This window comes from Vidua macroura, chromosome 8, assembly GCF_024509145.1.
Source record: "Vidua macroura isolate BioBank_ID:100142 chromosome 8, ASM2450914v1, whole genome shotgun sequence".
Taxonomy (NCBI): Eukaryota; Metazoa; Chordata; class Aves; order Passeriformes; family Viduidae; genus Vidua; species Vidua macroura.
In genome coordinates this window covers 8,063,332-8,087,516 of record NC_071578.1, presented here as the reverse complement: position 1 = coordinate 8,087,516, position 24,185 = coordinate 8,063,332, and the positions used below count along the sequence as shown (strand labels likewise).

General features: G+C 40.6%; 1 protein-coding gene across 3 annotated transcripts in view; it reads right to left on the bottom strand.

Moving 5' to 3' along the window:
• Positions 1-24,185, bottom strand: part of ABLIM1 (actin binding LIM protein 1) — a 144,536-nt gene that overhangs the window by 84,633 nt on the left and 35,718 nt on the right. For all 3 annotated transcript variants that reach the window (XM_053983491.1, XM_053983489.1, XM_053983490.1), the window contains exons 2-4: positions 15,777-15,911; positions 3,870-4,053; positions 2,310-2,419 (exon numbers count right to left, since the gene is read on the bottom strand). In XM_053983491.1, the coding sequence (XP_053839466.1) occupies positions 2,310-2,419; positions 3,870-4,053; positions 15,777-15,911 (429 nt within the window). The remainder of the gene's footprint in view (positions 1-2,309; positions 2,420-3,869; positions 4,054-15,776; positions 15,912-24,185) is intronic.

Genomic DNA, 24,185 nt, shown 5'->3' with positions numbered 1-24,185 from the left:
GATAACTCCTGTATTCAGACACATTTGATTTTCCTTGAAATCATCCAAGCAAAGCTGTCAGTAAGTTTTCATTTGTGTGAAGTAATAGACACTGGAAAATGGCATGTCAGCATTAATGCAGACATTCTAGGATAGAAGGCTTCCTTTCACATCACACAAGGAATCAAACCTGATATATTTGCAGTCTACTGAATTCCCTGAAACTTTCCTTGTTTTAAGGAAAGTCTCCTCTAGTGACCTACTTGAAACTAATCACAGGAAGCTGACAGCAATATAGGATATAAAATAAATGTAAAGTGTGAATCAGAGACTCTCCCAGAAGAACTTGCACTTTAAAAAATCCTTTCAAAAATGGCAAAGCATTTGAAAAAAAATATGTGTGTATTAGCCAGCAGGAGAAACCTGGAAGTAATCTGAAATACTTTAGACTAATTAAAATTAACTCTCTGGTGCCAGCAAGATACTTTTCTGTATCTAAGCCAACTTTTGCACAAAGCTAAAGCAGCAACTGGCATATCTTTGAAGACAGAGGATGCTTCATTGATTTTTTTTTTTAATTGATTCGTTCTCAACTTATAACATAAGCTGTTCTCATTTTCATTTGTCTGTTTTGCAGAGTTTTGCACTAAAACAACCTGAAACTCTGTACTACATATTTCTGCAAGTCTTTTGTCCATAAAAGAACAAGATGCACCGTGGCAGGTGCCTACAGATTTCAAAGTAGTGCACTCTAAGCTGTGGAGAGCAGGAGCTCTCTTGCTGTGTGTACTGGCAAACCAGTTTGTCAGGAGGACACAGTTATGATTAAAAACCCCAATAAATCTCATCCCAAGTCACACAAAATGTTGTTTTATAATCCTTGCTACCTATGGCTTCAGTGTGGAAGCCAAGAAGCAATTCCAGCAGAGACCATGGCTGTGGGAAGTGAATATCCAGCTCTCTGGCTTGCTAAGTATCAGACAAGGTGAACCTGTCATTTTCTAGGGGCATTCTGGCACCTGGAGGCAGGCATGTGGCAAGTGCCACGCTGCTGGACAGGTGTGCCACCTTTGGAGAGCCGGATCCAGATTCTTCTATGCTCTGGCACGTTTAGAAAAAGAATATCAGTACTGTCCAAGGTCGCTATGCCTTGCAGTTCCTTGCCAATTATGCCTCCTAGGTATCAATTTCCACATCATTCCTCTGTCTCAGAAGGATTCTCTGTGTGCCCCAAGTCCCTCATAAATTTTCATGTTGCTTTTTAAGTCTTGTAAGCCATTTTGCAGGTTCTGAAATTCTTCCTTAACTGATTAAGCCTGTGCATTTTCAGCTGCAAATCTACAATTATGGTAGAAAAGCATTACTTCCCAGACAGAGAAGCATGATAACAAAAAAAAAAAATCTCTCATTTTCCCTTTGTCTGAGGGTTTGATTACATTTTCTCAGGCAAATCAGATATCCCAAGATTCACTTGACTCATCCACGGAGCACAAACATTTTCCATCTTTGTCTTTCCATAGCACTTTATAATCCCAGGATCTCAAAGCCAAGCACCAGGAGAAAATATAGAGTTTCTCCCTGAAGGAAAACCACCTGGTGTCACTAGGAAAGCTGTAGCCATTTTGACTTACAAAATTACACTGGGTGAGTGCCGACTACAATCCAGCAGTCAGAGAAAGAAACCCCCAAATATTAAAAAAAAAAACAACCCTACCAGAGGCAGATATTAATATCAGTAATTTACAAATTACCTTTTACAAATTACCTTTTAAAACCCAACAGCAAGCCAACTTAACTTCCCTCTCAAAACTTTCTGTCTTCTCTATCTTTCCCTTTAACTTGCTTCCTGTGCCTTTTATAATGGTTTCCTGAGGTTCTGATCACAGTATCATTGTGGCATCAGTCAACTGGAAGCATAATCCTGGAGATACTCCTTTTAAAGGATAATTTAATTGAATTCTTAAATAGGCGAAGAAAATTAATTTCCTCTGACTTCATCCTCTTTTGAATACTTAAACTTGCACAATCATACATTAAAGAAATAGAATCTGTCAACTTTGACACCTCAGGTTTTATCACTTAGATACTTTTCTGGTGCCTATCAAAGCAAAATTTAAAAAAATCTTTTAAAAAATCCAGTCACTGGGAAAAAGTCATTTTTTCACACTGAAATGTCTAAATGTCTCTTCCCATCTGTAGTAACAGGCACTTAATAAAGAGAAAAAAAAACCAACACAGAAATTCCCCAAAAGATTGCACTGTGGTAGTTTCAATCAAATGCTGATGAGCCTGGAAAAGTGAGAGGCTTCAGAAATGAGATGGCAACTTACTGCTTGAGGCAGACAGTTCTCTTGGGCTGGAGGACATCGGCTGAGCACACATCTGGCAGAGACAGTCCCTTCCATTAAAGGTGACTCGATCTCCTGGTGGAAATGGACGCCTGGAAAGTTCAAGAGAAAAATGTATTTTCGCAAAGGTTATGCCAGAAATTTTCCTCTGTTCCCCATGCCTTGAGTTTTCTGCCTTCCTCCAGCGCAATCAATATTTTACAGAAACTCAGGCCAAATAGTTTCTGCAATGTGGCCTTGGCAAAGCCAGGCACTGGAAGAAATCCAATCCATGGAAGCAAGCAGAGCAGAGGTTAGACTTGCCTTGTATTTTCATTTTAAAAAGATTATCAAACATATTTTATCCGAATAGTAGAGACAGTGAAATCTGCTAAGACACAACAGCTACATTTATGATGGTCTCAGTGTGATGTTGTGGATAGCAAATGATACAGAAGAGAACTCAAAGAATCAGAACTGTTCTTGAGGTTGGTGAAGGAATGTGGAGCTAGTCACTCATAAATGTTAAGAATGTGTGTTAGGCAGAAGTTGACATTGCTGTTAACTCTTATTTGGTGCCTAAATCAGAGGATGAACAACATTTAATAACTCCAGATCTTTAATAAGGAGTGTTAACTGCTGAGTGCAGACCCCCACCTCACTCCGAAACTGCTTAGCAAATCTACTGCTGATTTCAACAAAACAAAATGTTTCCTTTCCACTGCCATCTTTAAGTGGGCCAAAAATAAATCAGCAGCAATACTGAATTTCATTAATCTATTTCAAAGACTCATCTTTTGTTCATTCAACATAAAAAGATTGATGCAAGTCAATGTACAGAAAATTGATACCATGTTTCACATTGTCCCTGGGAAATAAAACTAAAAAGTATGCATTATATGATTACCAAAATGCAGTAAATTCACACACTATTTAAAAACAGAAAACAATCAAAATTCTTTCAGTAAAAAGGGCTTGAAAAATGTACCAGGCTAAAGGACAAAGTACTTCAACTACTTATCAGAGATAGGAGTTTAAAATGCCACCTTTCTACCATCCACAGAGCCTTAGCTAACTCCTTATTACTTGCTGCAGAACTGAAGACTGGTTCTCTTACTGGGGACAAGAAGAAGTATTTGGGAAGAGAGGGAATCCCAGTAGTCCCATGGCCACATGCTCTTACGTGATTGTTTGACTGTCCTCAGAGCTCAAAGGTAGCATCCAGAATTTTGCTTCACTTCATCTCTCCCACCAAGCTGGGCTGATCACCTGAACTCACCTCATGGCCATTATCTCAATGTGTAAGCTTGACACTTAATTCTTTCAGACATGAGAGCAACTTTCTGAGAACAGGGAACTACATGTCATGCAAAAGCCGTGCCCCCCATATAAATGAGTGGCATTTTCAAGATTTTTCAAGTCAGATCCACAGCAGATCTTTTATAACAAAATAAACGCATCCTCAAGAGAAATCTGTCTTGAGACTTGTGTCTCATGGCGATACCTCTCCTTGTGTTTTCCTTGAAATGGGTTCCTGCCATGTTATTTGAAGGGATGACTTACTTGCAGACAGTACAGGCAAAGCAGCTTGGATGGTAAGTTTTCCCCAGAGCTGTCACTACTTCGCCTTCCACAAACTCCCCACAGCCATTGCAGCGGGTGCCGTACATGCGCTGGTAGTCCAAGGTGCAGAGATATTCTCCATTCTTAATAAAAAAGCCTCCTTGTGCCAGGTCACAGCCACACACTGGAAGAAAAAAACAAACCACACAGATTAGAAAAATGTCACTACCAAGGATGTTAGCTGCTCAATTGTATCAGTAAAAGGGTGAAGAGCCAGTCAAGGATTTCTGTGACTTGGCAGTTTTTCCACTGTAAAATGCCTATTCACTCAATCCAGAACACATCACAACCAGATGCCTGTTTTGCTCTGAGAAAATATTCAGAGTCCTATATTGGCATTTCTGGTCAACACAGAGACAGAAAGCAATCCTATCTGTAACAGCCAAACCCCATGAAGCACAAGTGCCATGGGAGATTGAATTTCACACTGTGCCTTTAGCTTGGATTGAACAAAGAACTTGAAACTACCTATTTAGTGTTCCCCTGTGTCACCAAAAATTTATACCCAGCTCCTTCCAGGCACTTTGGTTTCTGGCACTCCTCCTGCTCCTCTGTATATTGCTGTATCTGTGTAATTCAGTAAGAGAAACCACTCTTCACAGCAGTCTAGCATGTTAACTTAACTCTGCAAGGAATGCCATCTCATCCCCCTTCACAAGATGCAGGTATGTTCAGATCAAATATCAGAAATATTCAATTCAGAGATTCTGAGTATTAAGGAAAAATAAATTAGCAGTACACTAGGTCCTTGCAGTTACATAGTCCTTGAAAAATTAAAATATGAAATACAGAAAGATTATCAAGAGGACTGGGTTCAATTCCTCTTTCTGCCACAAGTCCCAAGCACAATACTGTACCCAGCATTCATTCTCAGCACTTTTATAATGGGCTAGTATCTTATTAGCTACCTTCCTTGAAAATTAAAATTGCAAAGCATTTGGGGCAGGGATTGCAAATTTCCTTTCTCTGGTGCCCAGCCCTGGAGGTCTAATGACTGCTACTGTAACAATAATTAATAGAACAACAATAAACAGTACTAAAATGCAGCTTAGAAGGAAAGCAGTATCAGTACCAGCATTTTTCCGGTTTCACATTTCTGCATAGACAGTGATATTATTCCATGTGCAAACAAATTACATTTTATGGTGGCGTTAAATCCACAAGCAGCCAAAACTCAATTATCAGTGACTGAGGAGAATTACAAAGAACTACTGTTAAGGCTCTGTTAAAATGCTGCAAAAGGTTCCAAGCTGGTTTTTTAGGTAAACCTCCAGGAAAAAAAAAAAAAACAAAACACTTTCAGTCCTTCTTTTCTTCTACTGATCTCCATTTTGTTTAAAATCTTATTTTCAAATTAACAGTAAAATATCTTGCTAGACAGATGTACAGGTAACCTCTACACCACAGTTTTCCACTGGAGGTCCAGTGGAAAACCTACTTACAATAGGTTTGTTTCTCTAAATTACTTTGGGCAGATCCTTACCATTAAATCATGTAGAAATGGAGAATTCTGCTTTAATGTTTAAAAGATGCTTTAGAAGCTGCTAAACTTCATGAAGTGCTATGGAGTACTCATGTGCCTGTGTGATTATTTAAACTGTAGTTTGTAATTTACCTTGTAGCTTTAACATCTAAGTATATCTATTTTTCAGCCTCAAGCTGAAGGTGCTCAGTATGCAGCTGGGTCTGCCTCAGGAGCTGCATGTATGAACTCTCTGGCTCTTTGCTATTGTGGGAACCCAGGGCACAGGGAATATTTCTCTGTCTGCTCTGAGGGGTCCCGACCCCCAGAGAAGCACTGACTTTGAAACTCATTCATGGAGAAAGCTTCCAAGACTTCAAGATAGATTTGAGTCCACAAAAGTGTGAAATAGATTATAGAGAGTAGTATAGTATGTCACTTGGGTGAGAAATTTAGGTTTTGGGATTTTTAGCATGTTGCAGATGGGAACAAGATGGAGGGCACAGGGCATGGTCCTGAGCTTCTTCTTCTTCATGGGTTTGGGTGATATCTTGTAATTGGGCAGAAAAGTCCACATTGCGGGCTTCGAGGAACCAGTTATTGGGTTAAAAGGGAAAATAATCTAGGTGTCATTTCTTAATTGGATAGTTTAGTCTTAAAAGACCTTGTAACAAGAGATTGTTAGGCCATTTTTTGCGGTGCTTTTCCACCACACAGGGTCTGGTATAGACGGTGTGCAAACCTTGAGATAAGATAACAATAAAGAAGAAGCTGAAGATGGAAAAGGTCCTGTGTGTCTCCTTTTCCTGACACAGAGCTGCTCCAGGAGGGTTTCCCCCCAACAGGGGAACCCCCAGGGAGGGGCCCAATGTGAGGCCCAGAAACCAATAGCTATGATCCCCAGTTCTACCCAAGAGTCACTTTTTGAAGAGCTCATTCGTTACTGCGGCCCCCTTTACCTGCCCAGGCAAGATCTAATAAGCTGGGATGATCAAAAGTAACTTTCAATACCACCTCTGTTCTAGCTTCTTCTGAAAACCCAGCTTCAGCATCATGAAGAGGTGGCACATCACTCTTTGCACAAACTATTACAAACTTGGAAGGAAAGGGTTCATGCACTCACAGTTATTCGGCTTTACCCCCTTTGCATGCATGCGCACAGGGATTCAAGCCTATTGATGAAAATGGGGGCTAAATATTTCACAAGTGTTTTACAGACAGCAATTGCTATGGTCAAAAAAAAAGCTCCTTCTCCTGCCCTTTTCCTTATGAAGTCTTCTTTCTACCCAATCCCTAACTCATTCTGCAAATAACTAAGAATGTCTGTGTTAAATTCTCCCACACTGGCAAGCCAAGAATTCAGGCCCAAGCAGAAGTGCTCATGATGTGAGCCCCCAGCAGATTCATCGTCTCTGGCATACACATAGCAGGAAGCACACACCAATCTGCAAGAATTAGAAACAAGCCCTGGCAACCCCACATTACAACGGATTTTTGCAGTCAATTTAGCACATGTGTTCCTATCACTAATCACAGCTTTAAGCTACATGGGAAAAAACAAGGGTCACGCAGACTATTAACATCCATGGCTGGAAAATGCTCTTCCAGCCGGCTGCTTTCACTTCCAGTCAGAGATCAAATCAGAAGGGACAAACATGGCTGTACCCACACTCTATGTACAATGTGGTGTGTAACAGGGAAGGGATTTGAACAGCTCTTTTTTCTTCTTTTTTTCTGCTTTTTGCAACTGTGCAGAAGTCCTGTCTCTGCCAATGTATCCCCTCAAGCTGACACATGCTGCCTTAGCACGCATATTTATGGCCATTATAGAAAGAACACAAAAAAGAAGGGACAAATTGTGATTCTCTTTTATTAAAAAGAAAGACCATATGCCCACCACCGTTCATGCCTCAAGCAGCAGAGGCAGTGAAGAGAAATCAGCTGTGTACTCTACATATGTACAGTTCATTCTGATGGTGTGATCTACGCAACTGCTGTGGTACACATATCATGTCATCAAAGAAAATTTATACCTAAATGATGGCAGTTAACTGTAAACATGAAACTGGTTTTTTCCTATACTGATGGGAAAAATGACTTTGAAAGAATTACTTTGTGGAGCCAATATTGATGCACAAATCGTGTTTGAGAAGGCAAAAAGCAAGATGTATTCTGTAAACATCCATCACACAGAAATAGTTCTACAGAAGAAAATCATTTCCCCAAGATCCTTCCTGCTCAGTATGATGGGAGAAATTCTGTTTAACGTGACCAAAACCCTCTTTCTGAAACAGGAGACACTGGGGAGCATTTCTGTTCCCTAAGGTACCACAAGCATAGAGACAAAAAAAAAGGCCAGCATTTTTCTTTAAATGAAAAAAGAAACCATTATCTTCAAAAGCTCTTGGAGGGACTCAGCCTTTCTCTCAGAGTCTGTAAATCAAAGAATTTGATATTCCAAACAAACCATCCTGCCTCTCTTGTGAATGGAATAAGCTGGAATACAGTTCTACCTCCCACTGTTAAGGAAAACACCCACCCACTAGCTTTTCTGTCTTCAGCTACTCTCTGGAGCTCCTATTTTGCATCCTTGGGGCACAAAAAGGTTGGAGATACTGTCAGGGCTGCTTTCAGCTCCCAAAGCTACAGGGTCTGTCATGGACATCTGGGCTGGTCAAGAGCAATCCAGCTGCCTCTGGATCCAGGGTCCTGGACCATTCTTAAGGTGAGTCACTTCCAAGTTTTAATGGTGACGATAAAAGTGAAGAGATCAGAGTTTTTCAAAGAGAACAAAAGCAGGATTTGATCCTACTGAACATTATTTAGGATTTCCATAGCCTTATTGTCAGGGAGAGTTGGACTCCATGTTGATGTTAAGTAAAAATGGTTTCAGCACAGAAGAAAAAAAAACCACAAAAGGAGAGTCTATGAATCTGGGCTCTCAGTCTGCAGATGTGAATGCTATTCATTAAGAAAATGCTAATGATCTACTTTGTTACTGTGCATTAAATAAGGTGCAAATTCAATTTCCTGTTGGGGTTTTATTTCTTTCTTGTATTTTTCAGCTTCATGGAATAATGGTGCTGTTTTCAAGCAGGGAAATAGTCATACAACAGTTATTCTTAGGACATAATGGATCTCTTGTTTGAAGGTAGAAAGGAATTTGGAAATGTTTCAGTTTATCACCTACATCCAAGAAAATACACAGGGAAAATCTGTTTCTTTTTTTTTTTCCACATAAGGGCTTAACAAATCCCATATTGATGAAAGCAAGGTTCAAGTTCTTATTAGAGTTTAAAGTTTCTGCATTTCAAATGAACCAAGTCTCCTTCTGCCTTTTACTCCTCTTACCAACACTTTTCTTGATGGTGTTTTCATTTAAAGAATGAATATACATCCAAGCATCATCAGAAAAGCACATAGGAACAGTACATCTCAGAAGCTCTGCTGCAGCACTACCCTGGCAGGGAGACTGCAGGGCACTAGTAAGAAATGCACCCAGCAGTTTGCAAAAGCTGTAACAGAGATCCCAGTGACCATTTGTCACACTCCTGCCACCAGAGATTTTTTTCTGTCATACACTGATGGGAGATTGAAGCTATTTGGAACTGTGTCCAGCATTCCCAGTGGTTCTGGAATCTCTTCTCATTTCAGCAGATTGATACCAGAAACAAAACTGGGAAGTCAAAGCACATAAACATGGAACAAATACAGGAGACCTTAAAATATGCTTTGGTAACTTGATAGAAGAAGGGTTTAGCAGCTGAAACACCTCCTGAGCAAAAGACAAGATTGCATTTCTCCCTTCTTCTCCTAAACTGGTCGGAGATCTCCCTTGGGAAGCATCCTCTAGCCTCCAGTCAGGCCTTTCTCCTCTTCCCATGAAAACCCCTGATCCTCCACTTCAAGCATCCTGCCTGCACCACTCCTGAGTGCTGCTGTCACTGTGACACAAGTAGCTCTCAGTGGGGCACCTCACTGAAACCCCTGGGCATTCAATGCAAGCATTCACTCAACTGAAAAGTGAATTCTGAGTCTCAGATGAGCTCAGTTTTAACTTGATCAGCTTCCCAATCAATGCCATGACCCTGCCTTCAGTCCTCCAGCACTGGAGACACAAATAATGCTGCACTGGGAGTTGTTCCTGTGTGCACCTGACTTGCACAAATTTCAGTCTTTCTAGCAATCCAACAGCCAGCAGCTCATACCTGAGCTCAACAGCAAGCAAACAGCAGCTGTATGTAGTGTAGCAATGTGACAGCTTCCCCACTGCTCCACTGAAATACCAGTGCTTTGTGCACCAGGATGGAAACAATGGCAGGAATCATTCAACCATTTAAAACACCTTTCACATTAAACTAAGCACGAGATGGAGATCAAAGACATTTACAGGTCTGTGGGAAATGAACCTTGAAGAAAAGGCAATCAGTGGAAAAATGTCAAAGTTTAGCCTCGGATCGCTTGACTGTAACTATCTAGAGGAAACATCTCTCTAAAAAGATTTTAAATAAGCAAACCAGGAATTCAATGATAGAACAAACCCAAACCTCATCCAAGCCAGGGAAATGAAGGATGCACTGACCACAAAGCCAAGAAACTTTCTGTATTTTTGTAAGGATGCTCTGCCCCGCTCATCAGGCACCTGTTAAGCATCCTGCTGCTCCTCTACTTCCAAAGGGATCCAGTAGGTTTTTCAAATCTGACATGGCATCTGTCAGCATTCATCAGTAGCAGCCAAGTAGTGCAATTAATTTCATTTCCTGTCAAATGTTTGGTCCCTGAAGAGACTTCAAGCCCAACTAAACCAAGATTGGTATCAATCACTTGTCATTAATAGTAGTCTAACCCCAACAGAAAAGTAAGGATCCACTTCAGAATGGGAAGAAACTGAACCTGAAGTGAAATACCAGTAGGGATCACTGCAAGAAGAACAGTCTTCAAGACACAACAGCTAAGATATGTAAATGCAGAAATGGCAATTAGTCTCACAGCTGCAACTGAGGTTTGATTTCACATCAAGCTACCTTCCCTGGCATGGGAGAAATTTTAACCTCTGTTAGCTTCCCAGAAACAACAGATTCCCATTTCTACCTGGATCTTAGTTGAGTGATTCAGAGTTTCAAGTGACCTCATATAATTTCATGATGCTCAGGAAGGAGCACGTTCTATCCACACGTGTGTTATCACATCCACACATCAGTTTCTGTTCCAGAAGAATTGCTGAAAATGCAGAGATCTTTTCAAACACTGCCCTGGATATCTACTACAAGAATGGCCTCATATTTAAACTTTCCATCTACTGACACTGAACTATTATTTATAGCACTACCCAGCAGCCTGTTTGCAGCCTCCTCCTGCTGCCACTGAAGGAATCTGATGACAGATCAAAGGTCAAAGAACTAATGATTTAAAACACATTCCAACCTGTTGATATAGTGTCTGCTTACATGACCCTGACTTCTTTCCAGTTCTTCAAGGGAGGAAGATCCAGTTCAAAGTCAAAGGATTACAGAGCATCCCAAAATCTAAACTTAGGAAGCCTCCCCGCTCCCTGTCAGGCTCATTGAACTGCAGATGATGTAGCCTTGAAAAGTCATCTCATAAAAACCCAGACCTGTGCCTGGAACCTAAACATACCACAGAGGATTCTGCAAGTTAAGCTCGAGAGACATCTAACTGAAGAGAGGAAAATTACCACATTTATTCTGTAATTAAGAAACTGCTTTATGCTGATTTATAACAATGTTTTAATAGAAGTTTTTGGGGTTTTTTTCTAGGTTTGTGGAATGCTTCCTAGATGCCAAGACTTGGCTTTGCCTTATAATTAGCAAGATTGTTAGCAGGTAATTGCCGCTTGATTTTTGATATCACTATAGCATGTGAAACACTGATACACAGTGAAACATTTTCACCTGACCTTTATTCCACATAATTGCAGATATCCCATTCCTGGAAGTGTTCAAGGCCAGGCTAGACAGGGCTTTGAGCAACCTGGTCTAGTGATTTGGCAACCTGGCCCATGGCAGAGGGGCTGGAACTATATGATTCTAAAATCCCACCCACCCCAAACTATTCCATGATTCTGTGATAGTGAGGACTGAAAAACTTAAGGACACCATCCATATTCTTATGGCAGGGTTGCTTATTTATGAGATTAAATTTTTGTTAAGTCTACATTACTATAAAAAGTCTAAATTTTCAAATTCATATTTGACATCATGAATCTAATATTTGAAACACTTCTACCACAAACATTCCCCTGTCTTGCTAAGATAATTCAACCAATCTCTCCATGTACCAAAATCAAGCTATGTAAACTTTTACATTGTTACTATGAAAGCGTAAAGCTTTTTCTGTTAAGCAATACAGTGTACTGAAACCAGCTTTTCCCTCTAACCCAAAAGATGAATCACAGGCTTAATAATAAAGCCTTATTATAGCAATTTTGCTAGCCTCCAAGTTTCTTCTGCTAGTACATGCAATAGGGTAAAGTGAACTGTAATCAACTGACAATGGTAGAAAATTATCATTTGTATCAGATCACAATTTAAATTGAGATATTAAAATCTCTGCTCATGCACATTGTAATTTAGGGCCTGATCCCACACACATTTACATATGGAACAGCATTGCAGTGAGTAGTCTTAGTTTTTCCAGAAAAGTTATTCATGTACATAGATGCTTACAAGAAAAACTTTTACTTCTTCATAAGCCACTTCTTAATTCTTGTTAATGGTAATGTTTATTTGAGACAAACCAAATGATGTCTCCAGCTCAGCTTCCTCATCTAACCTTTCCTCCTCTCAGCCTGCTGTTTCCATTGCCTCGTAAAGATTAACAATTTGGTACGGTAAGAGGAGTGAACTCCTGCTAAAACAGACCTTAAAGCTTATTTATTACACCTGGAGGTAATGCAGGCTCCTATTAAATTTGCATTTGTAACAAACCAGTGTAATTCCCTTGCAAGGTAAGGGACTTTGTTATGAAACAGCCAAAGAAAACTGCTCTGAATGGTGCTCCTGGAGCTGCACTCCTAAATGTCTCTTATCCCTCCGCTGTCCATCATTCCCCTGTTAACTCCAGCTCCCAGTCAGCTGCTGCCTGCCTGAAATTCTTTGCCTATCAGAAGGATGGCAGAGCTCACCTTCCTGGGGACAACCACACCATTTTCAGCGTTTTTGTTTTCCTATCAGCTCTTATCGGGAGCCACAAATAGAAGCGGCCAGCCCTGGCAGGCAGACAGGACACAGCAGCTGGAGACACACGGCTCTCCAAGGCAGAGTCCCAGCAAGCTCCATCTTATCATGGGGGCACGGGAACACGTCAGTCAGTGGAGGTTTTACTTGTCATCTTTGGCAGGAAGCAGTACCTCTGTTCTTAGAAAGATTCCAGAGATGGACAGAGCACCAAAGCTCCTGGGGAGGGCGATTGTCTGCTCACATTACGTGACGCATGAGCACGGCCTGAGCTGGCTGATGCACATGGAGACGTAAGTCACCGTGCTCCTGCAGTGCCACAGCCACCACTGACATGCAAGCCAAGCAGTCAGGGAGTGCCTAAGAGCCTCTGACACAACCTAGGGAAGCAGGACTACAAGCATATCAAATACACTTAACAGTAGGATGTAAAAACAAAATTGAGAGTGTGGATGGCAATAATAAAAAGGAATCACATACAGAACAAAGAACAGGATCACACAAACTGTGACTTGTGTGACAGCTTCATCAAGAAATGGATTTTTCCCACATCTTCTAAGTCTATGGGTAAAAGTTTAAACACTTTCAGCAGCTATGAAAACAGACAAGTGTGAGCTTGTTCAAGTCTTTCATGCTACAGATGTGAGTTGCAGTCTCAAGAGCAAAGTTTAGTACACAAAAAAGAAAAAGATAACCAAGCCACCTGTAGATGCAGCTGATACATCCTGGTCCCAGTATCTGCTGGTTTTGCTGCCTAACAACATACTTCATAAACTGAGGGGGGTCTAATTCCACCTTCTGTAGAGTTGCAGTCATGTCATATTAAAAACCCATCAGACTAAGAGGGGAAAAAACCACTTACTTGAACAGCTGTGTCCCACTTGTATAAACCATATGGTCAGACAACATGCAATGTCAGTAAATAATTATATGGCTTAAACAAAAACCACACTCACTCAAATAACAGAGGCTAACAATAAACAAAATCTGCAGCTCAAGTAAAAGATTCAAAACAGGACTTGGAGCAACCTCCCACACACCCCCCTCTCCTTTCTCTCTGTGAAGACAAATGAACTCTAAAAAGGTAACACTCAGACAACAAACCCAAGTAATAAGGCACAGACTGAATGAACAGCATGAGAACAGTCTCTAAAATTCAGCTCTGGCCCTTCTCAGTTCAAACTGGATTTACTTTCCTCCATTTCCTTAACAAGCTAATGGTACAAATCATAGTTTCATTTCCCCCAGAAAGAATTATTACTATAGCTCTCCCTTCTCTGGTGATCTTCATGCAAGCACTAACAAGGTCAATATTATTATAGAATCTTAAACTGTCATCAGGTTGGAAATATCTCCATAAACAGAAGCTACAATAAGTTTAGACATTCCTCTAAGGAAGGAAAGAACAAAAACAAAGAAGTATACTAGTAAATCCAGTCTTGCAACAGAATAGTCAAAGCAAAAAAGCAGCTTATGAGTAAGTAACTAAAACACAAGTGAAAGAAGAAATTAGACCTCACCCCTCCTAAAAAAAAAGCAAGATTAATGTGGTGCATTCATCAGGACAACAATTCCAAAGCCCTGCTCCATCTGCCCCCTTCTTTATCAGGAGGTCCTAAGGACACTGTTTGCTGCCTGGCCTGAATTACCACTCTCCTTTGTGTCTCAAAAGGTTTCAGGTGGCCTGATGCTGAAAATACCCTAATCCAGTATCTTCTGTAAACTGAGACCACTACTCACTATGGACAGGAACAAGAAAATAAACAAATTGCTGGTTTTGAACTGCTCAGGGATTATATGGCATCAAGTACTGCTTGAAATACAGCAGCTGTAATAGAGAAAGAGATATGCATTTCCCCAAGCATTCCAGAAATAGGGCAGAAGGAGCTCCATGGTGCCCTCTAGGATGGGCTGATGCCACTCCAGATTGGCACAGACAAAATACATTAATATATAGGTGAAAGGTAAGCATTTTTAAGTGATCTAGCTGTATTTAACTAAAATACATAGTTAATAAACAATTTCTTAGATTCTAGACATTGATTTTTCAGCATAAAAATAACTCAAGTGATCTTTTAAAAAAACCTTTAGTAACATAGGAAAACAACTATTTCTATTTTCTGCTATATTCCATATATTCAGGAAGCGGAAGAACAGAGCAACGACACAACTATTCCACCCACATTTGGAACATAAAAAATGTAACTGAAACTCAGGAACTGGGCTGGAGATACTTTTCAAAGTCTGAATCTGCAGTATACATGCTAGATACGGACTTTCAGAAAAGATAACTTGTGCTTCATAATAGTGAAAAACTATGTGGTATTGATTCCACTGCTGTCTTTTAGTTGCCCAGTTAGTCTGATTTATTCCAGCACTTTTCTCCATGTTTGCCACCAGCTCTGCCACGTTCACCTGGAGCCTGAATCCCTTTCTGTGCTGTATCTATCCTGTGCTAAGCTGGGAGACAGTGGTTGCACAGGGACCTGGGCATTTCTCCTTATTCTCACCTTTCATCCTACGTTTTGTGGTTACTCAATTCAGCCAGCTCTGCATTGTTGTTCATTAAACAGAAACCCTATGAAGGAGCCAGGGTTGCCTCCTGCTCTGTGGCACCCATCTTCAAAGGCAATGAATTCACAAAGCATAGTTTTACAATTATTTAACGCTTCATTAAACCTCTGTTTTGTAAAAAAACAGCGAGTCTTTGTTGTGGTCACAGAGGGCTCAGTGGCATGAGCTGGAGTTGCCAAAAGCCCCTCAGGTCCTCTCTCTGTGGAATGGGCAGCACGATCCCCATTCCCAAGGCATCTCCATGACACAAAGCCTCAGAACACCTTTGTAGAACCTTTCTGGTGGGTTTTTTGAAAGCAGGTACTTTCAGCAGTCAATTAAGTACAAAGGACCTTAATTTTCTTAACTATCCCTAATGAAAGACAGTCACTGCTATCAAGAGTTTAAAAAAAAAAAAAATCCAGATCTTTGAAAAAGACCAAAAACTACAAAAAAACAGAATTTTCCTAAGTATCACCACGTTTCTTTACCCTTCCCACCTTCAAATCCCTCAGGTACTGAGCAAAGAGAATATTTGTAATGGGTTGATGGCAGGACGCACAACGTCCCATCAGTGGTTCAAGGCACATTTGCACAAATGGAGTCATTTCTAATAGATGAATACCAAGGTTTTACCTTTGCAGGTGAAGCATTTGATGTGGAAGTGCCTGGCTTGAACTCGGAGCACTTCACCTTTACAAGGCTCCCCACATTTGTGGCAGTGGATGACTGGCTTTTCAGAGGGGTGGTGGGGCTCCTGAGGATGGGCCACTGTAAAGCAAGCAAACAAAAAATATTTCAATCCATACAAAAAGAGTATTTTCTCCTATACAAAACTCTGTGTTCTCAGACTTTACATCATGATACAAATATATCTGGTCATGATTTATGCTCATCTAAAAAGTTACCACCATTTTATTTAAATATATTCTTTCCATAAACTAGTAGTTTAAAATGTTCACATCAACTACTACTTCTTTCCACTGAGGCTGCTACAGAAAGATGAAGAAAAACTCCCTCCACAGTGTAAGTGCCACAAAGTGTTTCAGAATGCCTGCCATTTTCTTTCCAAGAACATGAGTGTGTGCAAACCATTGGATAAGCACAAGGAAAGTACAAACTAATTTAATCTAAGAAAGTATGTAATACAAGCAAAAAGGATGGAAGGAAAGCGATTCCAAATCAAGTTCTGGGAAACCAGATGAACCAGATAGTCTGTATGCAAATGATTACACTAAAAATAAACTACAAACATCTCCTTTTTGCTACAGCAGACACCTAATGCAGGGAAAGCACTCCTGAAGAGAAAAGAAGCAAATATGATTTGTCGCTACCCCCATCAATTCTAACAGAAATTACTCTCTGCATGCAAATTAGAGATACTATGAATAGGCAGAAACTACCCACGTATTTGCAATATTGTCAGGGAGACACAGTTCCAGGCAGTGGTAATCAGCTACCCAACCACCCAGAGCAGAGCTTGGATAGGAACAGGAAAAGTTTGTGGATTTCATTGTTGTAATAAAAGTTTAATTGCTCCACATTTGGCTTCTCTAAAACATGTTTAACTTTCTCTTCAGATGTGGCAGCTTGGGGCCCTAACAGAAGCACACGGGTGTAAGCTGGAGCAAGATTTAATCTCAACTGAACTGTTTGAAGTGGAAAGTATTACCCAGAATGTTCCCAAACAAACCTATGCTCCTTCAATTCTTCCTCCCACAACCCATTCTAGCAGTAGGAAGCTTTCCTCCTTGTAGTATTGTTCTCAAACTAGTGGTGCTCATCAGAACATTTCGGAGAAAACATACCTCTACCCACGTCTCCGTCTTTATACCACTCCTGTCCTACTTTTCCTGGCCTGCAAAGGACTGAGTGCTCATACATCACTCTCACTGACACTGGAAAACATCTTCAGAATTTTCTCGAGATCTTTTCCTTTCCTGATCAGTTCCTGGCATCACCCCAGCCAAGACTATGCTGTTTTTCAGGTTACTGCTTATGCAGCAATATAACAGATACCTTGCTCATATTTACTGCACCAGATCCCTCCCCTTCTTCAGTGGATTTCTAGACGAAAAGCCTCACCACTCCATGAACTCCTTTTACATTGCTCTCCTTTATAAATGTCTTACTGAGGAAATTCTACTGTCATTTTGCATTACATAAATACAAGATTAATAATAAAAAAGCTGAATATGTGATTAGGGGAGTAATAGAATCAAGAATAGAGAATAAAAAATATTCCAAGGAATTTCTGTTATAAGTCCAGCCAGACTAATATGGTAACTGTTATGCTCTTCTTCCTATCACCACTCATCTCCAACCCCAAACTTCAAAGAAAATGGTTGAATTATTCCACTCAAGCTCAAAGTTTTTAATACCTCTTTCTCTGGTAGCCTCACTTAAACTATTTCCCCTGAGCAGTCATTCAGCCCATCCTGGTGAACAGAATTCAGCTGGTAATGCCAACCAGTATTTCAATTAGCAGCTCCAGTGAAGTAAAAGCTCACTGAATGCCTTACCTTGAGTGAACCTCATCTAATAGTCTGCAATGCAATACTGTTTCTGGAGTGGAAGTTATTATTCTTACAAACAAAACTATTCACTGGAAACCAAGGAAATATGGAAAGAATGAAAGAAAGAAGGAAAGGAAGGAAGAATAAAAGACAAACATAGAGACTGTTAACATAAGACTGTTAACTAATTAAATTATTATGAGCAAAATTCTCTCTCAGACCCAGACAGCCTGAGATGGGCCTGATGAAAGCCGAAGTTAACAGTGTGGACTTTTAAAGTTGCTCACAAGAGGAAATGCATAAAGAATTTGGAAAAATGCTCCCTAAGATTTATATGGTGCCATGTGAAATCTGTACCTGCAACATCCTGCTTATTCCACCTCACACGTGTAGGACACCCTGACATTCTGCACACCAGGTTCCAGATCTTCTGGTATTGATCTGAAACACAAGCCTCTGCTCTTTACAGGAGAGTAAATAACTGTTTTCAAGGCTGGTCCATGATGCAGCTTCTTTCCAGTTCTGCCTTTAAAGCCATTTAAATGAATACAAATACTGTTAGTTGCTATTTCCAGACTGATCTCTTAAGTGAAGCTAATTATGGTGCTTGTCTTACTGGCCTCCATTTAGCATTGTAGGTCAAAATTGAATAATTGACTTTCACCCTCCTGTAAGGAATTGCTTGTAAGCTTTTTCCTTTGGATGCATGCAATACACACAAGGCCTTTCAGTGGCAGAGGTGACCTTTCATAGTTACCAATCAGAACAGAACGGGGCATTAAAGAAAAAAGAAAGAGAAATACCTTTACAAGCAGCTTATTGAAATGTTTCTGACTGAAGTCCAGTCAGCTCACTGGACATGTCAGTTTTAAGCTGCTCTGGATCTGAAAAGGTCAGAGTCAGGAGCTGGGTTCATCTCCTTGCAGGGATTTCACACCTTGAGAGAGTCCACAGTTCAGGCTCTCTCTGCACCAACCCTCCCCACCACCACTACAGGATATCTTCTCAGGCATCACAGACTGCACATAATGTAAAAAGGCAACCCTAGATCATGTCTAAGACAATTACAACAGACTCCAGACAGTATTATCAGTGACAGGACATTAATTTGGAATCTGGATAACTCAGATTCCAACCCCTGCTCCACAACAGATATCTGGGCCCTTTGGGTGATATCCCCTAACCCAAAAGGAATAAAGCCATCCAGTTAAGCTCAGCTAAGTCACTGAGCCTGGGACCTACCAGCTTAAAATTAAGTTATCTGTTTTAGTTTCTCTGTGTCTTCAGTGTCTGGGACTGTAAACCGAGTGCAACAGCGCTGTTAACCTCAGCCTACTGTGAGAATAAATCCCATGACCAGGTTCCCAGGGACTGGGATGGAAAGAGTCACATAAGCACCTAAGACAGCCAGTCCCGTTCTTGCCTCAGTACCAGGGCTCACAGTTGCCTTCACGAGGTGCCCACCCACAGCACGGGGGTGTAACAAACACAGGTTCAGTATTTGCCAGCTCCAGTTTAAGGATGTGAACTGACACCTGTCTCCACACAAAGCCTGCCACATCCCAGTTCAGCCCAAGCAGCATGACAAGGTGCATGGCTGCTTTTGTGTAAGACTGCTGGGCACTGCCTGAAGACTTTTTTTTCCTATTAATGAATAAAACCTCTGGTCAGAGATACACAAAGAAGTTTTCAAGACAAGCTAGGTTGAGACTTCCACTCAAGACCAGTTTAAATGAATAATCAATGAATAATTAATGCTTTCTTAAACTCATTTAGGCTTCAAATAAGACAAATCAATGTTCCATTAAATATCCAATTTACCCAGAGTAACACATACACTGACTGGGACAACTGGGAAGTCTGGATTACATAATTTAAGTCAGGGCATATAAAAAGAACAGAAAAAAATCAATAGTACCTTCAGCTGTGAGGAAGAAAGTCTTTGTCACTGGAGTGTTGCTTTGTGCTAGCATCACTCTGCAGACATATAACCATTATTTTTGTCATTCCTTATGTTTCCTTGTGAATCAAGCAATGTTGATTTCATTATGTTTTACAACTGCACTATATGGATGTAAATTCAAAGCAATTCCAACAGCTTGAGAGTACTTGTTACTGCATTTATCTAAACATCTCAAAATAACCCCAGACCTGCAAAGAAATAATTAAAACCAAAAAGAGACAGAAAAGACCACAACCCAATGTTCATATGAGAAACCAAAGGCATTTTCTGAGCAAAATTAAAGACTTAATTTGCTGTGCAAAGTTGAAAACTGTTCTGTTGGGGTGTTTTCTTTACCAGCAGATCATTGTCTGAGGTTTAAAAACAATTCTTTTTCATTGCATCAGCTAGAAATTAGACCTCAGTATCATAACAAACCTTTCTGAAATGGAAATTACAGCAACTACTTGAAGAGTATGCAGTTGAATAAAAAATAAAGAAAATAATGAAAATAAATACTGCAGCCTTCTTTATTGATAATTCTCTCCCTGAACACAGAACTGTTAGGAAATCAAAGGCACAAGCTAAGGGATTGTTAGCTGCAGATTCTTGCTGGCAAGACTCCAGGTATCTGCTGCAAGCCAGGAAGTACCTTGGCTTTTAACTGGAAGTCAGAAAAGCTTCTGGGAAACACCTTGCTATGGGAATGCTGCCAGGTGGGGTCACAATAAAATATTTTCAGCTCAGTTCTACTCTAAACTGCAATAATAAAAAAAAAAAAAAAAAAAGAAGCTTCCTCAAAATTTAAAGATTATATGGGCTACTACTCTTTTAAAAGTGAATTTTTATAATTTTTCCATGGATACCTCCACAAATAAACTTTAAACTATGCTCAGTCAAGTCTACCCATGTTGTGGAATGTGTAACTTCAAGCTTTATGCCAGGATACAGGATCTCTGTGACTTGTAGCTCCACAACCTCTGGGCTCTGTTGCACAGCACTGAAAACAGGCTGTGCTCACTGCTGCACAGGCAAGGGGGTTCTCAGAATGTCACAGATTTTTCATTTATATCTTAGGAGTGGCCTGACACAGGCAGCATGTTCTCTGAAATGCTGATTGTCAGCTACTGTGTTTTCTTGGCTGAAGACTGAACTATTAAGGAGAAAAAATAAAGCACAGATGTAATGGTGTGAAACTACTCCAAGTTCTTTGCTACCCTATTTCAACATTTCCTCAGTCCTTTCTGCTTTTAGCAGTAAAAGTAAAGGACTGTGCTTGAGATTGCCACGGCAGTAAATAGAACCAAAGCTTTCTACAGACAACTCTCTCTCTGCCTTCCATCTCTGTATTACCTGACATGGCCTTGGAGACTATTGTCACAGCATATGTCACAGTTGAGATGGCCACAATACACACATATAATACACACAGCATCACCATAAAATGTCAGAAAGCTTCAACCCATACAGAGTAATATCACACCACCTCAGCAGGCTGCAAGCACCTGCCCTTCTAGTTCTTTGGCCCAACCTTTTATACCCTCATGTTCATGCACTGGCCCTGTGTGCCCTCTGTCCCTTTGGTGGTTGCTCAGTGCCCCTGGGCACTCCATGGCTCACTGCTGTCAGTGCTGCTCACTGCTTCTCACAGCTGTGCCCACTGGGGATGGGGCTTGCAGCTCACAATCACCACAAACTGTGTGCCTACAGGCTCTGATTTCTTAAACTAATTTACAGGATTTGCAGCTCAAAACTTGAAGGTTTAAAGATAAAATTCCCTCACTGTTTGATGCTGCCAAGCAGCTCCACTCTTAATGCAGCTGGGCAGCCCCTTGCTTGGGACAGGACGGAGGGAGGCAGGTGGGCACTGTGCACAGGATGACAAGCTGGGAAAAAATATTTTCTGAGCTGAAAGATGCTGGAGACACCACAGCATGAAGTTCAAGAATGGAATCTGCCTTATCACTTCTCCTCCACGCTGTATTGTAAAGAGAGGAGAAGTAATTTTCTCCCATCTTTTGTGTTTCTTTCACAGATAACTGCCTGTAACCCTTGGTTTGTAAGCCTGTCTGTCTATAGCCCATGCGGTCTCTAAGGAATTCCTCTTTTGTAAAAGCCCAGCACAGTGAGACTCGAGGAGGTACTGAAATACCTATTTAAAAGAGGGGGTGAAAAATGCAGTGTCATTTTGCTTATCTGCAGACTCAGTTCTTGAATCTCAAATCTGGAAGAATCCTATCAGGTAAGGTGACCAAGCAGTGACTGAGAGGGAAATCAAACCTCCCAGCTGCCAGGGACTGATAAAGATGTTACTGCAGTCATTAGCCACAGGTATCTGACAGGGATCTTCAGGAATTCCAGGAAATCCTGGAAGGAGGCACTCCCATGAAGAGATACTAGTGAGCTGCTTGCCTACACATGTATGAGAAGGCCTAAGGGAAAATCCTAGACTGTAGCTAGCTCATACTAATGCCATTCAAATCAGATCTGAAGAAGCATTATAAAGATCTTTCTTCCTGCAAATTTATCTGTATCACTCCTACAGTGTGCCAATTTGTCTTAAAACTATTTGTGCTGTCTATAGATATTCAGAGTATCTATTTTTAAAACAAGGCAGAAGAAAAAAATCTTAAACTTGGTAGCGTTTTGCCACAGTTTTGAAATGTTTTCTCACATTTTCCATAGAAGTATTATCATTTTCCCCTTACAATTCATCTGCTGCTGAAAACAGCAGATGCAAAAGGGACCATGGCAGTGCAGCTCCTTTGGCAAAAGTGAGTGCCCTGATCATGGTGAGGTGTGGCACTCACACCCACATGAGAGCACAATGGACTGACCAGTGCACCCAGTGACAGCAGCACATGGGGCTCCAAACACCCCATTTTACCTCACACTTTTTTTTTGAGGGGTGTTGGTGGGATGGAAGTTACAGCTCAGCCCAGGGAAGAAGGATTAGGAGAGAAAGTCATGTAAAGAGGGACAGCACAGCCCAAGCCTGCTCTGGTTTAGATCCAGAAAGAATCACTGCCAATCCCCCAGTTCTCTGCCTCTGGTCTGACTCTCTACTTGCTCAACAGAGAAGAACTAAGAAAAACTGATACTTTTCTTCTGTGTCCAATTCAATTCTGATCACAACCAATGCTTCTCAGCTTCAGTTCTTCAGCTTCAATAAACAAAGTACACCAGAGCTATCTATCCTCAAAATAGCATCTCATGGCCAGATGTGGGGCTGACTACAAGACAGCAATTAACAGACTGGCATCCATTCTCTCCACCCCATCCTCCATATCTCTTTGCAGCTTCTGCAGCAACTAAAAGATTTTCACAAAATGCTAAACAGCAGACATGGCACATATCCAGTCTAGAAACCAGGTCCATTGCTTCCTTGAAAAATGGATTTTTTTTTAAAGGAAAAATAACCTATAAGGACATTTACAAGTTTAATTAGATAAACCAGAATGATAAGTTAGGGTAGCTTATAAAAAAAGAAATTGAGAACATTTTGTAAGCAAAGATATCAAACTTATTGCATGAAAATAGGACGTAAAGGCTTCAGTACCAGAAAGCAAATTTTAAAAATAGGAGATGAAACATGCATTATTTTTGAGTAAGGAAACCAGTATTTAAATACTTTCCTATTTTTAGGTATGCATAGCCCATGAATAGAGATAATACAGCTAAAATAATGAAATATAAAGATTTAGAGGTATATAAATGCCGGGCAATAACCCAAAATATTAACAACTGTAACTTGAAATCAATGAGAGACAACTCCTATGTTATTTACAAATAAAATACTTTGTGCCACACACTCAAATGTGTAAAAGGCGAGGAAATAATGACATTTATAAATACAGCACAGAAAAAAAATCACATTTATTTCAAAGTTTCAGAACACAAGCACAAACATGCTTCTTTTCTCTCTATTTTCCCTGCTGTTTCCTATCCTCCTCCCATGCCTCTTCTTCTATCTCAAGCTTTGATACTGCAATTAATTCCCCACAGAACAGCATACAAGATCAGGGCCTAAGGCCTCAGCCCTATAAAGATTTATGCATATGAATGGTTCAGTATTAAGTGAAATATTTAACACCAGCACCTGCTTGATCCTATCTGAAAAAAGATCACCTTCTCCAACATACACGAAATAAAACAGTGTAACTGTGATGGTTCTGTGACTGAAAGAAATGTGTTTGGTGGTTCCAGTTTTCCAAGCCTTTGATAGTGATTGAGAGATAAAGAAAATTAGATTGTGTTTATGTAGGGGTTATATCCTTATCTGGACACTCTGGGGATTTCACTACAGGTTCTGACAGTCTACAGCTTCAGTGTACAATTTGCACAGTTTCTCAGTGACAAAGCATGAATGTGGCATGAACGTGGCTCTTGTGGCTGAACAGGAACCTCGGGACATCCCACTCTTGCTTTGGACCCACCAGGAGCCTGAGAGCTTTCTCAGTCTGTCAGCTAGGAACACACTTCAGTGCTAACTCAGCTCTGCAGTCAGTGAAACTGCAGCAGCTCCACTCATGCTCTTCTCAATACAAAAGCATCAGAGCCTATTTAGAAGAGTTTGTCATTCTCTGA